Here is a 15,215-nt window from a genome sequence, read left to right as displayed (position 1 = left end):
GACTTGGTTTTCTGTCAGGGATGGGAGGAAGGTGGCAGTGTGGAGGAGCTGACCATCGCTCCATTGCCATGGATCGACCATCACCTGATCAGGTTTAGACTCACTGCACTCCCCAACCTCTGCAGGGGTGGAGGACCGATTAAAATGGTCCGCCCCAAGAGGCTTATGGATCCAGATGGATTCCTGGTGGCTTTGGGGAATTTCCTGCCACCTCAGTTGGTGATCCTGTCAATGCTCTGGTCTCTCTCTGGAATGGGGAGATGACTAGGGCAATAGACACGATTACTCCAGAATGTCCCCTCTGGAGTACCCGAGCTAAACCATCTCCTTGGTTCAACAAGGAGTTGGCAGTGATGAAGCGAAAGAAGAGGGGATTAGAGCGCGTGTGGTGTTTAAGGCCGAACGAGTCAAACCGAACATGACTATGTTCCTATCTTAGGACATATGCTGCGGCTAATATTGCATCCGCAAAGAACCATCCAGCAGAGCTGTTTTGGGTTGTCAGAAGTTTGTTATATCCCGTCTCTTGGAACGAGATCCCTGACAACTCGGCAGCCCGCTATGAAGCATTTGCTCGGTTCTTTGCGGACAAAGTCGCTTTGATCCGCTCTGGCTTTGACACCATATTAATGGCAGTCTCCAAGGATGTAGCATGAGCACCTGCTTGTCCTATTTTGATGGATTCGTTTCAACTGGTGCAGCTCAAGGATGTGGACAAGGTGCTTGGAGAGGTGAGGGCTACCACATGCATCCTAGACCCCTGCCCATCCTGGCTGATGAGAGAAGCCAGAGGGGGGTTGGCTGAGTGGGTGAAGGTGGTGGTGAATGCTTCCCTTCGGGAAGGCAAATTTCCAGCGAGCATGAAAACGGCTGTGATCAAACCACTGTTGAAAAAGCCATCACTGGATCCCACTCAATTGGACAGCTGTCGGCCTATTTCTAATCTACCTTTTTGGGACAAGGTCGTGGAACGTGTGGTGGCTGTGCACTCCAGGCATTCTTCGAAGACACGGATTATCTAGGGTTTGGTACTGTCCCCCATGCTGTTTAACATATACATGAAACTGCTGGGAGAGATCATCCAGAGTTTCAGAGTGCGGTGTCATCTGTACGCAGATGATGTCCAGCTCTGTCACTCCTTCCCACCTGTCACTAAGGAGGCTGTTCAGGTCCTGAACCGGTGCTTGGCTGCTGTGTCGGACTGGATGAGGGCAAACAAATTGAAATTGAATCCAGACAAAACAGAGGTCCTCCTGGTCAGTCGCAAGGCCAAACAGGATATAGGATTACAGCCTGTGTTGGACGAGGTCGCACTCCCTCTGAAGACACAGGTTCGCAGTCTGGGGGTTCTCCTGGACTCATCGCTGAGCCTGGAACCCCAGGTTTCGGCGGTGGCCAGGGGAGCATTCGCACAATTAAGACTTGTGCTCCAGCTGCGCCCATACCTTGGGAAGTCTGACTTGGCCACATGGTCCATGCTCTAGTTACATCCCATCTGGATTACTGCAACGTGCGCTACGTGGGGTTGCCTTTGAAGATGGCCCGGAAGCTCCAATTAGTACAACGGGCAGCAGCCAGATTAATAACTGGGGCGGCGTACAGGGAGAGTACTACTCCTTTGCTACGTCAGCTCCACTGGCTGCCAATATGCTATCGAGACTAATTCAAAGTGCTTGTTTTGACCTATAAAGCCCTAAATGGTTCTGGTCCAACTTACCTGTCCGAACGGATATCCCCCTATGAACCATCAAGAACCCTGAGATCGTCTGGGGAGGCCCTGCTCTCGGTCCCACCGGCTTCACAGGCGCGGCTGGTGGGGACAAGGGACAGGGCCTTCTCGGTGGTGGCTTCTCGGCTGTGGAACACCCTTCCTAGTAATATTCGGCAGGCCCCGACCTTCTTGAGCTTTAGTAAAAATGTAAAGACGTGGCTCTGTGCGCAAGCATTTAACTAATAAGTATTATGATCTGACATGGCCCGAACTAAGGTTTATGAACGAGGTATTTGGATGAATGGACTGAATTATCTATATGTTTTAAATTTTGTATATTGTTTTTATTAAGTATTTAATTGATGTAATTGTGCTGTTTTGTGCTGTTATCATGCTTGATAAAGCAGAAGGCAGCAGGAAATGAAGAAGTCCTAAATTCTGAACAAAGCCTTTGATAACAGAGTGACTTAGAGATCTTTCATTCATAGAGTCACTGCAAGTCAAAGTCGATTAAATGACAACAAATATTCAAATTCTTCAGTATCTGATTCTATGCTATGAACATGTTGAGATGGAACTTTCCAAGAAGAAATCTCAACGCAATGAAAAGCCACATAATCCAATACAATCCAGGGACTGGAAGACCTACTGAATGTATTGCAATTTGTTTACAAGTATTTTAAGGGCATAGCCTTAGAATGGAAGATAAAAATCCACTATAACCTTTTAGTTATTATAATAGCAGGAAAAAGTTAGCTGAAAAACACTGATGTATTTAGCTAACTGTTAATAAACTTTTCAAATGTAATTCAGTCATGTTTAGAATGGAAGATAAGAACTTTAAGATAAATTACCATTTAAATTAAAGTTAGATGCTTGCATTAAAACAAAGAAAATGAAGACCATGATGCAAGATTTTATTTCTTCCACCCACTGTCCATATTTTCTACTTTGAAGGAAGGATAACATGAAATGCTCCGTACTCTGTTTCTATCAATTTCACCAAAACATGTTCCCTGCTTTCTTGTTCTCATACTGATAATTTCATCTCATTCTCCTTCTGCTTTTTGAAGTCTGTCAGGCTTTATAAAGAAATGTCTGCTTTCAATCATATGGATCTTTATTTATTTAGAAATGGGGCGGGATTGGTAGGTTACTGAGGCTGCTAACCTCAAAAACCATAATAGAATCCATCCCACTGTAACTATGTTTCAGTAACTGATTTGAGTTTTATGCTGTACGCATTGCAATTTCCCAGGATTTACATTTAAGATTTAAGAATTAAAAACGTAATTCTACTTCTAGGCTTTGGCTGTTTTACAGAAATAAATAAATTGGGAAATATGGAACATGTTAACATTTTAGCACTGACTCATTTAATCAATTAATAATGTAATTAATTCTAAAAATAATTATATCCGTCTTATGTTAAAAATTAAAATTAAATTAAGTTAAATTAATTTAATCAGTTAAAAATTAAATTAAGTAAATTTTCCATTTTCATTAGAAAAATTCTAACTTAATTTATAACAACTCAATTTAACTAGTAATTCCTATCATTGCTTTTTTGCAATGTATGAAAAAATAGATAATACTCACAAAAGAACAGAAGGATCACTACTTTGTCTGCTGAGATGATATGATACTGCCACTAACATACCGCAGAATACTGAAAAGAGCACTGGAATATGCTGACCATCCCAAGAATCCTGTGAACAGATATATACAAGGCATCACCCAGGTTATCATTAACCCCACTGAAGAAAAAATGAAGACCATCTTAAATAACAAAACCAGTGATCTTATAAAACAAAGAGCATTGGTGAGTATCAACTGATGTTTTATTTTCTATAATTAAAACACAAAATAAAAATTTAAAAATGAAGAACAAAACAATTACCATCCAGTTAGATTGACATCAATACACTCTGTAAGCACTTACAAAGGGATTACCATGATCACTAAAAGTAATTGTGACTTTCTGAAAAACAAGCCTTGCCTAATTAATCTTATCTCTCTTTTTATAGAAGTACAAACTTGATAGTTGAAGGGAATGTTGTGGATGTAATAACAACAACAACAACAACAACAACAACAACAACAAAAATAATACTTTATTTTTATACCCCGCCTCCATCTCCCCAAAGGGACTCGGGGTGGCTTACATGGGGCCAAGCCCGGATAAAAATAACATCAGGAAATACAGACACAGGTATTAAAATTTAACACTCTAGACATAGTAAAAGTATAAATTGATAATCATAGTAAAACATGGATTTGGCACCCATGTAGAGGGGGTAAAAATGAGCTGGGAAAAATGCAACGAGTGAATACTGTAACACGAGGTAGTTGATTAAGTGCTACTGTCAATGAGAGAGCAACTTGGAGTGGGGTGGACCCTGTGACTATAACAAACTTTTTGTATCTATGATTATTGGGAAGTTAAGATAACAATAGCATTTATGAGGTTTATGAAGTGACCAGAAATAAAAGTAACTATTACTTACCTTTAGGGCACCATAACACAATCCATACAACAATGCTACTGCCACAATACTACAGATAAAACTGTAAAGGGCTGCAAGCAGGCTTGTGGTAGCTAGGGAATGAGAAAATAATACAGATTTGTCACAAAAAAGGACAGCAGTAGAATAAGAATTATTTATGTTGCAAGAATCAAGTAGTTATGCCTTCACTTTTTTTCAAGTATACCTCTATTTAGTAACGTCTAATTGGAATAGTTGACATGTCTTAAAACTCCGTTTTCCAAATAATTCTGAAAGCGTTTTACCAATACCCATGAAATAAGAAATTCAACTTACCATTTCCACCAAAGACATGAATATCTAACTGTTCACAGAGGTACATCAAAAATGTGTTCACTTGAGGCAGAAGACCAATGAAGAAGACTATAGGAAAACATAGTGTAAACACTACAGAGGACAAAAGTGATAGAAAAAATAGTAAGTAAATAATAAAACACTGTTGGTGATTTTTCTATTGAAGCTTGAGGAAAACCCGTTCATTCAGAGACAAGGCTTCACATAGCTGTCAAAACTATCAATGCAACTCAAGAGGCAAAGCTAAGTACACAATGTGAGGCATACCACTACTTTGAAACATCATCTCCCTTTCTATAAAAAACAAAATCTCTACTGAGTTTCAGAAAAGCTGCTGCACCACTTATTGTTCTCCTTTCGTCTTTAATTTAGCCACATATGCACAACAGGAAGGAGCATGTGTGTGCCTCTAAGGGCTTGTAAGGAAGCAGACTAAGAAGGTTACAAGAAATTCATCTGGGAGGAGAAGCTAGCCAAGAGCTGTGAGATGGCAGCATCTGGAGAAACAATTATGCTAAGCATTTTTGGAGACATCATGAGATGAGAACTGAATTATGCCCATCAAAGAGATTCACTTGGGAAAGTAAAGTACAGTAGCCATTCAGTATTTGGGGTCTATAGACAAATTGTCAAAAGAGCAATAACCAAGTAGGCAATGTGTTATTTCTCTTACACATTGCATAATATGACATGTGAATTACAAGATAGCCAAGAGAAGGACAGGTTGCTTACCTGTAACCGTGTTTCTTCGAGTGTACTCTGTGAATTCACACTAATGGAGAGACTGCGCCTGCGCAGGTCCCAACGGAAACTCTTCCCAAGCTAAAGTTTAAATTTTGGCGGTAGCCACGCCCCCCGTCCCCAGAGGGCATATAAGCAGCCCTGGGCGTCCGCTCTCCAGTTCCTGCGCCGCCAAGGCAACGAGAAAGGAAGAGGGTTTGCCAGAGGGGAAGGAAGGGCGGGCTTGTGTGAATTCACAGAGTACACTCGAAGAAACACGGTTACAGGTAAGCAACCTGTCCTTTTTCTTCGTGTACTCTGTGAATGCACACTAATGGAGACTAGCACGCTTAGGTCCCGGATGGTGGGACAAGGCAAACCTTAACCACAAGTTGATGTCCAAACACATCTTTATTAAACATAAATAACATGGGCCGAAGGACCCATACAGTAACACAAGCACCATGCCGAGAGAAAGATCCGGCAGGACACCAAATAAACAATTCCCAGCTTGGGGAAAAATAAGTACTGTGCATCACCTCCGAAGAGGAAGAAGGGGGGAGTACATAAGGCACAATAGCTCAAAAAACAGTGCAAACTAGAACATAGAGATGGCACAACGAGATGGCCAAACACGGGGTATCTGATAGACAGAACCATGAGGGAGGGCCCCCAAGGGTGGAGTGGTAGGTAAGTATCGAGAATAAACCCTTAGGACAAGCAGGAGGACAAAACCGATCTAGCAAAGGCTGAGTCTTTCAAGGTTTTTTGGTCCATTCTATAGTGAGAGACAAAGGTAAGGGGGTTAGACCAGATTGCCGCCTTACAAATAGAGTCCAGCGAGATACCCCTTAAAAAGGCGGTTGATGTGGAAAGACCTCTCGTCGAACGCGGGCGAACGGACGGGGGAGGTGGACGTTTAGCCAGTTCGTAGGCAAGTTCAATAGCCTGAGCAATCCAGTGAGACAATCTTTGCGAGGAAATAGGATTACCCAGCTTATCTGGGGCATGGGCCACAAAGAGTCTTTGAGTCTTACGAATGTCTTTGGTGCGGTCCCGGTAGAAGAGAAGAGCTCTACGAACGTCGAGGAGATGCATCCTTCGTTCCAGAGGGGACGAAGGGTTCGGAAAGAAAGCAGGTAGGACAATGTCCTGGTTAAGATGAAAGGCTGAGACCACCTTCGGGAGGAAGGTGATGTCCGGGCGAAGAACGGCTCGGTCGTGATGAAAGCGGAGATAAGGTTCATCAACCCTAAGGGCTGCCAGTTCCGAGGGTCTGCGAGCCGAGGTTATGGCCACTAGGAAAGCTACTTTCCAAGAAAGCAGACGCAGGTCGGTAGACGCCAGTGGCTCGAAAGGGGGGAAAGTCAGCTGGGAGAGCACGAGCTCGAGGTTCCATCCCGGCGTGGGAGGCTGGGAGGGCGGACGGATGTTGTTGTACCCTTTTAAAAAGGTTTTCACAAGATGGTCAGAGAACAAAGATGGTCTACCATGTTGTTGGAAACACCAGGAAAGAGCAGCCAGATAGGACTTCATAGAAGAGAGTGAAAGTTTTTGATCCACAAGGGTCATAAGAAAGTCCAATACTATCGGTACCGAAGTCGGAAAAACATCGATGTCCCGGGACCGGAGAAAGGCACGGAAGCGGGAGATTTTATAAGTGTATGACCTGGTTGTAGCCGGCTTATGGGCCGCCTGGAGGATCTCCTGCAGGCTTTGCGGGAGGGAGGCTAGGCGAGAATTCTCCAGGCAGTGAGATGTAGAGAGGGAAGATCCGGGTGCAGGATCTGGCCGTTTTCCCTCGACAAGAGGTGTGGTAGGAGAGGTAGAGTAAGAAAGTTCATTTTGGAGAGGCGGAGAAGAGCCGGAAACCAAGGCTGTCGAGGCCAAGCTGGTGCTATTAGGATAGCCGACGTCGAAATTGACTGGAGCTTCTGGAGGACCTTCGGTATCAGGGGGAACGGCGGAAAGAGGTAGATCGGTTCCGACGACCAGTTCAGAAGGAAGGCGTCCCCCAGACAGCCCGGGAAGGAAGCCGGGGGAAGTCTCGCGCCGTAACGAGGTAGTTGCGCATTCTGGGGAGAGGCAAAAAGGTCTAGAGTGGGGAATCCCCAGTTTTGGAAGAGAGAGAGAAGAGTCTCGGGATCGAGCATCCACTCGTGGGAGGAACTCGTCATCCTGCTGAGAGCGTCCGCCAGGTCGTTTTGGATCCCGGGAAGGTGGACTGCCAGGATCTGCACATTGCGACTTATGCACCAGGACCACAGTTGAGAGGAAAGGAGCATGAGCTTCCTCGAACCCGTGCCACCCTGCTTGTTGATGTAGAAGACTGCCACTGTGTTGTCTGATTGAACGAGGACAGACTTCTGGGAGATCAGGCGGGAGAAGGCTTTCAGAGCTTTGAAGATGGCAAGAAGTTCGAGAAAGTTTATGTGATTGGCCTTTTCGGAGCGAGACCAAAGGCCTTGTACGGTGAGACCGCCCAGGTGAGCTCCCCAGCCGTAATTGGAGGAGTCCGTGGTCACGGTGATCGAAGGAGAAGGCTGGTGAAACGGGAGTCCCCTGCAAACGTTGGAGGGGGACTTCCACCAGCGGAGCGACCGACGAACATGGGGCGGAATGGAGAGAAACCTCGAGTTGAGGTGACGGGATGGTTTGAAGACATCTATGAACCAACGCTGCAGAGTGCGAAGATGGAGCCTGGCGAACGGGGTCGTAAGGACTGTGGAGGCCATGTGACCCAGGAGTACTTGAATGGACCGGGCTCGAATCCTCTGGCTGGTTTCGCAGAGAGAGACTTGATGTCGGAGGGCGAGAAACCTGTCGAGCGGGAGGGAGACAGTTTGAGAGAGTGAGTCGAACAGGGCGCCGATGAAGCGGATCTTGTTCGACGGGACAAGGTGAGATTTGTCGAGATTCAATTGGAGACCGAGAGAGTCGAGGAGAATGAGGGTGACGTCGACGTGACGACGAAGGCAGACAGGGTCGGGCCCGACCAGAAGCCAGTCGTCCAGATATGGAAAGACTGTGATTCCTTGGAGTCTGAGGTGGGCAGCCACGACAGCGACGACTTTGGTAAAAACCCTTGGGGCTGTGACGAGGCCGAAGGGTAAAACGGTGAACTGGTAGGTTTGGTCGAGGACTTTGAAGCAAAGGAAGCGCCTGTGGTTTTCCCGAATCGCCACGTGGAAATAAGCGTCTCGTAAATCTATGGAGACAAAGTAGTCCCCTCGTTGAAGCATAGGGAGAATGGAAGCGATGGATACCATCCTGAATTTTGTCGGGCGTATGAACGTATTGAGCACACGCAAGTCCAAAATGGGGCGGAGCCCCCCTCCCCTCTTCGGGACCGTGAAGTACCTGGAGAAAAAGTTTTGAGGGTCCTGTACCGATGGAGAAGGCCGAATAGCCCCTTTGGCAAGGAGGGTGTCGATTTCGGCGAGAATTTCCTGAGAGGGGTTGGATAGGAGGATTTGCCCTGTGGGCGGGAGCTCTTCGAACTCCAAGGCATAACCGTCTCGAACAATTCGGAGAACCCAGGCATCCGAAGTAATAGACTCCCATTGATGGAGGAAAGGAGCCAGGCGATCTGAAAAGAGGCCGTGAGGTTGATGCAGCAGAGGGGAGGGCTGAGGAGGAATGGGTCTTGCATCGGTACCGAAGGTATAGTCTCGACAAGGAGGAAGGGCGTCAGGAGCGCCGCTGAGGTTGGCCGGAGGTGGGAGTAGTACGGCCGCGGTGCCTCTGAGGATGAGTAGGCCGACGGGGTTGTTGGCGGTTCTGGTTATTCGAAACCGAGGGGCGCCTGAAGGACTGGTGACGGTAAGAAGGAGGCGGAAAATGGCGAAAGCGTTGAGGAAACCATTTGGTACGGTGGGTTTGAGGCTGGTCTCCACATTTGGTAGCTAGGACTTTAAAGTCATGGTTAGTTTTGAGTTTATCGTCGGTGCCGGAATTAAAGAGACCCAAGGCATCGAACGGAAGATCTTCAATAACTTGTCTAGAAGAAGAAGACAGGCCCGACGACCTCAGCCAGGCGTGACGGCGGATGGCAATGGCATGGGCAATCATCTTACCGGCCGTGTCTCCTGTATGTTTTGCCATCTGAATTTGATGGTGGGCTAGGGAGTCAGCCTCCTGCTAAAGTGTAGACAGCACCGAACGGTCTTCGTCAGACAGCTTAGAGAAGAAGGGCTGAGCTTTCTCCCAAAGGATTTGCTGGTATGCACCCATACAGGCGCCATAGTTCGCCATTCTGCAGAGTAGAAGGGCCCCAGAATAGAGTTTTCGGCCCACCGCGTCAAACTTTTTACCCTCTCTATCCGCAGGGGTATTTGACTCACGACCGGAAGTCTGTGAAGCCTTAACGACCATAGAATTTGGGTCGGGATGGTGTTTTAGCCACTGTAAGGCATCGTCATCGGTGCGGTACCAGGATTCAATCCGTTTTGAGGTAGGAGGGATCGAGGAAGGAGTTTTCCACGATGCCTGGATGACGTCCAGAAGGTAAGGTAAGAACGGAAGCAGCGTGGCCGGAGGGGCTTGGGCTTGGACCCGCTTGAAAACCGGATCAGACACCGCCTTAGAAGTTTGTTTGATCTCCAGACCTAGAGCATCGGCCATTCTCACCATCTGGTCCGAGAAGGCCCGAATATTGTCCGTGGGTGAGGGAGGATCCACCTCATACGCATCGTGAGGAGGAGAGAGGTCGAGGCCGAGAGACACCACCGAGGCTGAGAGCGCAGAGTCAGGACGGTCGACATCGATCTCATCGTCCTCAGCCCCTTGGGGGGACTGAGGGGGAGATGAAAGTACAGTCTCTGGGGGAGGCAAAGCCTCAAGAGCAGGAGCCATCTGAGCCCGAGTTTCTTTGGAGGCCGAAGCTTGGGCAGCTCGAGCCAGGCGGGTGGTTTGTCTACCCCGTTCCGGTGTCGAGGTCGGGGGAAAAAGCTGCTGGCGTGACGGACGATGCACGGCAGCAGGTCGAGGCGACGGCACCCTGACCACTGTTTGGGTGGAGTGGTGGGGTGAGTCCTGAAGTTTGCCATCCGACAGAACCCGAGGAGAGGGCTGGCGAGGCCGCTGTGCAGGAGCGATCGGAGAGGATCTCCTAGAAGAAGTCGCCGAGGAAGAAGGGATGTCCTTTTTAGAAGAGGCAGAGGAGGAGGAGCGTTGGGTCGCCCTCTTCTTAGCAAGCGGCTGTTTAGAAGGAGCCCTTAGAGATTTTCCCGGCGTCGGAGGGACCATTGCCGAATCGGACTGGGTCCGGCGAGCTTCCTCGTGGGCTCTCTTAAAGGCGATTTTCATCGCGGAGGTCGATGGAGGAGACCCAAGGTGGGATCGAACCGAAGACACAGAGGCCACCGAGCTCGACGTCGAGGAAGGACCAAGTCTGCCGGAACGAGTCGACATGGTGACAGTGGTGAGCGTGCACGGCGGTTTGACGGGCTTAGCCGATTTGGAAGCCCTAGACGCCCTCGACGAAACCGAAGAGGCCTTAGCAGCCGGTGCCGACATCGGTCTCAGACTCGGTGTCGACGACGCGCCCGACGTCGACGGAGCGGGCTCAGGGGCGAGTGACTTCTCGTAGAGCGCTGCTCTAAGTCTCGCAGCCCTATTTTTTCTTGCTTGAGCCGTTAGGGCTAGGCAAAAGCGGCAGGTACCGACGACATGGGCCTCTCCCAGACAGAAGAGGCACTTGGCGTGGCCGTCGGAGTCAGGAATTTTAGCGGCACACTGAGTGCAACGTTTGAAGCGAGTAGTAGACATGAGAATCCGAAGTGAACCTTGCGGCGGAAAAAAAGGAACTGGAGAGCGGACGCCCAGGGCTGCTTATATGCCCTCTGGGGACGGGGGGCGTGGCTACCGCCAAAATTTAAACTTTAGCTTGGGAAGAGTTTCCGTTGGGACCTGCGCAGGCGCAGTCTCTCCATTAGTGTGCATTCACAGAGTACACGAAGAAAAAGCAGATATCGAATGTGAAACAGGACGAGCATTTCTTCTACACAATGCAGAGCATTCTGTGGTGCAAATCAGGAACAAGTCTCTGCTCATGAAATGGTGACATAATACTGTAATTTTTTAAAAAATGAAAATTTAAGAATTTCTTCTGCTGAATTTCCTCCTGTGGGTCTGCTACATTTTCCATCTTGTGAAATATGCATATGCACCTGAGCTTCATTTGATTTAAGAACACTCTATGATATCTTACAGTCAAGAAGTACTAGTTAGGCTGGAATATTATTTTTAAAATAAAATTCTTTCTCATTTTATTTTCCTAAAAAGTAACTAAAATCCTCTAGGGAAATAGATATAAACCAAAATAAACATTACTCATTGTTTCAATAGGGGCCCCAGTGGCGAAGTGCGTTAAAGCACTGAGCTGGAGACCGAAAGGTCCCAGGTTCAAACCCCGGGAGCGATGTGAGCGGCCGCTGTTAGCTCCAGCTCCTGCCAACCTAGCAGTTCAAAAACATGCAAATGTGAGTAGATCAATAGGTACCGCTCCGGCGGCCACATGACCTTGGAGGTGTCTACGGACAATGCCGGCTCTTCGGCTTAGAAATGGAGATGAGCACCAACCCCCAGAGTCAGACATGACTGGACTTAACGTCAGGAGAAAACCTTTACCTTTTTACCATTGTTTCAATAATGGCAAGTTCTTTCAATTGCATTGTTTCAATAATGCCAATATGTTACTAAAGCTATTTTAAAAGTGCTATTTAGTGTCTTTTAAAGACACCTACGGGTGAAAAATGGCTAATCGAAATATGTTAATTGTAATGCTTTAGGAACAATATTTTAAAAACAACAATGTTATTAATGATTACTTACATTTTTTAAAAAAAGAAAACAATACAATTTAACTTCAAAAGCAACACATTACAAGGCATCACAGTTGCTTGTAATGCAGTACTTACAATTTTGGCAACTATTCTCATATTTAGAGACCAAATATGAAATGGTATTTCCACATATTTTGTTTCTTTTAACAAACAAAATCCTATTAATGGTCCTCAGTGGGATGAAAAGGACAGTAATTTATGGGGGCCGGGGATGTAGACTTTTTAAATGTGATAAATTGTTACTTTTACATATGTCAGGGTTTATGACTATCTTATGTCATGTAATCTGGAGAAAAGTGGGATAGAAATAAATAAATAAATGTACAGTAATAATAATAAGCTCTACCAGGCAAATTAAGGCCATATGGAAAATCTACTCACCTATAATCAAATCCCTTGCTGAAAGCAATATAATTGGATTACTGAAAGCCATTCCATAAAGTTGGAATTTTGCAGTAAAAGTGCTCTTGCTGCCATAATCCAACAGCCAAATGAGACTGCAGCATATGCAGAAGTAAACAGGCCTGCTATAGGCTATGATTCGGTTATGACCCTGAAACGTAAGTGTGGATTACATTACAAATTATGCCGATTCTTTTCTCCTTAAAAGTCATTTTGGAAATTTTATTATGCATGAAAAGTTCAATGTAATAAAGCCACATGCACTCAGATGCATTGGAGTATGTCATACACCCATTTTGACAAGTTCAATTTCACACCTCATTTAGGTGAGCACACAACATTATTTTAATTCAGTAGCAGTTACACAGGACATACTCAATTCTGTACAAGATTCAGAAGTACTTAATTTCAACTTCAACTCACCCATTTTCTCTTTAATGCGATCACTTTATTTACAGTTTCTAGAACACTGTCACATACAAAGTAATTTTAAATGCTCTTGTGATCATATAGTCCAATCAATATTTCATTGTTTCCCTAATTTTTGTGGCAACATAAGTCTTTATTATGAACTTACTGTTCTGAGTAGGCTGAATAAATAGAATACTGGGAGCTTTGGATACAGTCTATTTAAATTTATTATTATTATTATTATTATTATTATTATTATTATTATTATTATTATTATGTTTATTTATACCCCGCTTTATCTCTCCCGAAGGAGACTCAAAGCGGCTTACATTAAAAATATTACCACACAATTTAAAATATACAAATATTCAAACACTAAAATAGAATTAAACATAACAGTATTAAAAAATTCACAGTTAAAATCAATTAAAACATATACAAGGCTAAAAAACCACAGCACTCCCTGACTTGATCTTAAAAACATTATTCTTTAAAAGCCTGTCTGTCTGAATAAGGTTTTAGCCTGCTGCAGAAGAAAAGCAGGGAAGGGGCCATTCTGACTTCCCTGGGAAGAAGGGAGTAGCAGAATCATGAGGCAGCCACCAAGAGAGAAAGTCCTCTTTCTTGTTCTCACCAACTGAGCTTGAGATGAAGGTTTCAGGGCCTGCGTAGTTTCGTACAAGGGAATGCAGTCAGCCAAACAGCCTGGACCTGAACCGTCTAGGGCAGTGATTCCCAAAGTGGGTGCTACTGCCCCCTGGTGGGCGCTGCAGCGATTCAGGGGGGCGGTAATGGCACCTATTAGGACACGGGGGTGGGGCCAGGGGAGGGGCGGGGACTCTTCCCAAGTGCTGGAGATAGGGCTGAGCCCCTGAGGCGCCTGTTAGGACATAGGGGGTGGACCTAGAGGAGTGGGTGTGGCTTCTTCCCAAGAGCCCGAGACAGGGCTGAGAATCTATATCTCTCCTGAGGTGCCAGTTAGGACACAGAGGGCGGAGCTAGAGAAGGGGGTGGGGCCTCCTTCCAAGAGCCTGAGACAGGGCTGAGCCTCTCCTGAGAGGCCTTTTAGGACTAAAAGGTGAGGCTAGGGGCAGGGCCTCTTCCCAAGAGCCTCTGTATACCTCCCCTGAGGCACTTGTTAGAACACGGGGGCTTGGGAAGAGGCCCCACGCCCTCCTCTAGCTCCTAGTAGGGGAGAGGCTCAGCCATGTCCTCTTCAGCAGGAGCCACGCCCACCCCTCTAAGCCACGCCCCCCTTTTCAGGGGTGCTGAGTAATATTTTTTCTGGAAAGGGGGCAGTAGGACAAATAAGTTTGGGAACCACTGGTCTAGGGCTTTAAAGGTCATAACCGGTACTTTAAATTGTGCTCGGAAATAGACTGCAAGCCAGTGGAGCTGTTGTAATAGGGAGATAGTCCGTTCCTTGTAGTCAGCTCCAGTTAGCAACTTGGCGGCAGTTCTTTGGACCTGCTGAAGTCTTGTCTTGATTAAATTTCAGTTAGTTTGCCCTCATCCAGTCTAATTGGAATATGCCACACTCCCTTTCCCCTTAATGGCAATATCTGAAAAGCAGAACTACTCAAAGATATAGACACTCTGGGATATTGCTAAAATACCAAAATTTCACACAGAATAACTTACGTGCCGAGGTGATGAAGAATCTGGTTGGACACTCTGAAAAACAGAAAGGAAAAAATAAAGTTTGATATATCTGCAGTAGGACACTATTTATATGTGGTATTCAAAAGTCTTCCATAAATGTATCAAGGATACCCAGATTGTGCTTTTTATTCAATCTTACAAAAAGTCAAGCAAAGTAACTGGCATTATTTCCAGTGGAGCATGAAAATTTGATATGGAGACCGAAAAGAACCCAATGCACATAACAGGAGGCAGAGGATGTTAATTTTCTAAGGGATAATTACCATAATCACAGTAATTTATATTCACAAAAAGCAAAGGAAACTCTGTTGGTCCATAAGAAAAAAATTAACTTTCTCTTCAGACAATATTTTTTCCTAGTACCACACAAGCAAGCTTCTATATCAGGGGTCCTCAAACTTTCTAAGCAGAGGGCCAGTTCACAGTACCTCAAGACTGTTGGGGAGCCAGACTATAGTTGGAAAAAAATGAATAAATTCTTATGCACACTGCACAAAACTTATTTGTAGTGAAAGAACAATACATATTTCAAATGAAGAAGAATTTTAACCAAAATAAGCTTATCAGTATTTCAGTGGGAAGTGTGGGCCTGCTTTTTGCTGACGAGATAGTCAGGTTAATTAG

General features: G+C 45.7%; 1 protein-coding gene across 4 annotated transcripts in view; it reads right to left on the bottom strand.

Annotated features, from left to right (window-relative positions):
• Nucleotides 1-15,215, bottom strand: part of pcnx1 (pecanex 1) — a 125,888-nt gene that overhangs the window by 26,220 nt on the left and 84,453 nt on the right. For all 4 annotated transcript variants that reach the window (XM_062968083.1, XM_062968085.1, XM_062968084.1 and 1 more), the window contains 5 exons: nucleotides 14,571-14,603; nucleotides 12,498-12,669; nucleotides 4,534-4,644; nucleotides 4,219-4,310; nucleotides 3,311-3,420 (listed from right to left, as the gene is read on the bottom strand). In XM_062968083.1, coding sequence (XP_062824153.1) covers nucleotides 3,311-3,420; nucleotides 4,219-4,310; nucleotides 4,534-4,644; nucleotides 12,498-12,669; nucleotides 14,571-14,603 — 518 coding nt within the window. The remainder of the gene's footprint in view (nucleotides 1-3,310; nucleotides 3,421-4,218; nucleotides 4,311-4,533; nucleotides 4,645-12,497; nucleotides 12,670-14,570; nucleotides 14,604-15,215) is intronic.

Source organism: Anolis carolinensis, chromosome 1 (genome assembly GCF_035594765.1).
Source record: "Anolis carolinensis isolate JA03-04 chromosome 1, rAnoCar3.1.pri, whole genome shotgun sequence".
NCBI lineage: Eukaryota > Metazoa > Chordata > Lepidosauria > Squamata > Dactyloidae > Anolis > Anolis carolinensis.
The sequence above is the reverse complement of the archived record's forward strand: the minus strand, read 5'-3'. Positions and strand labels throughout refer to the sequence as shown.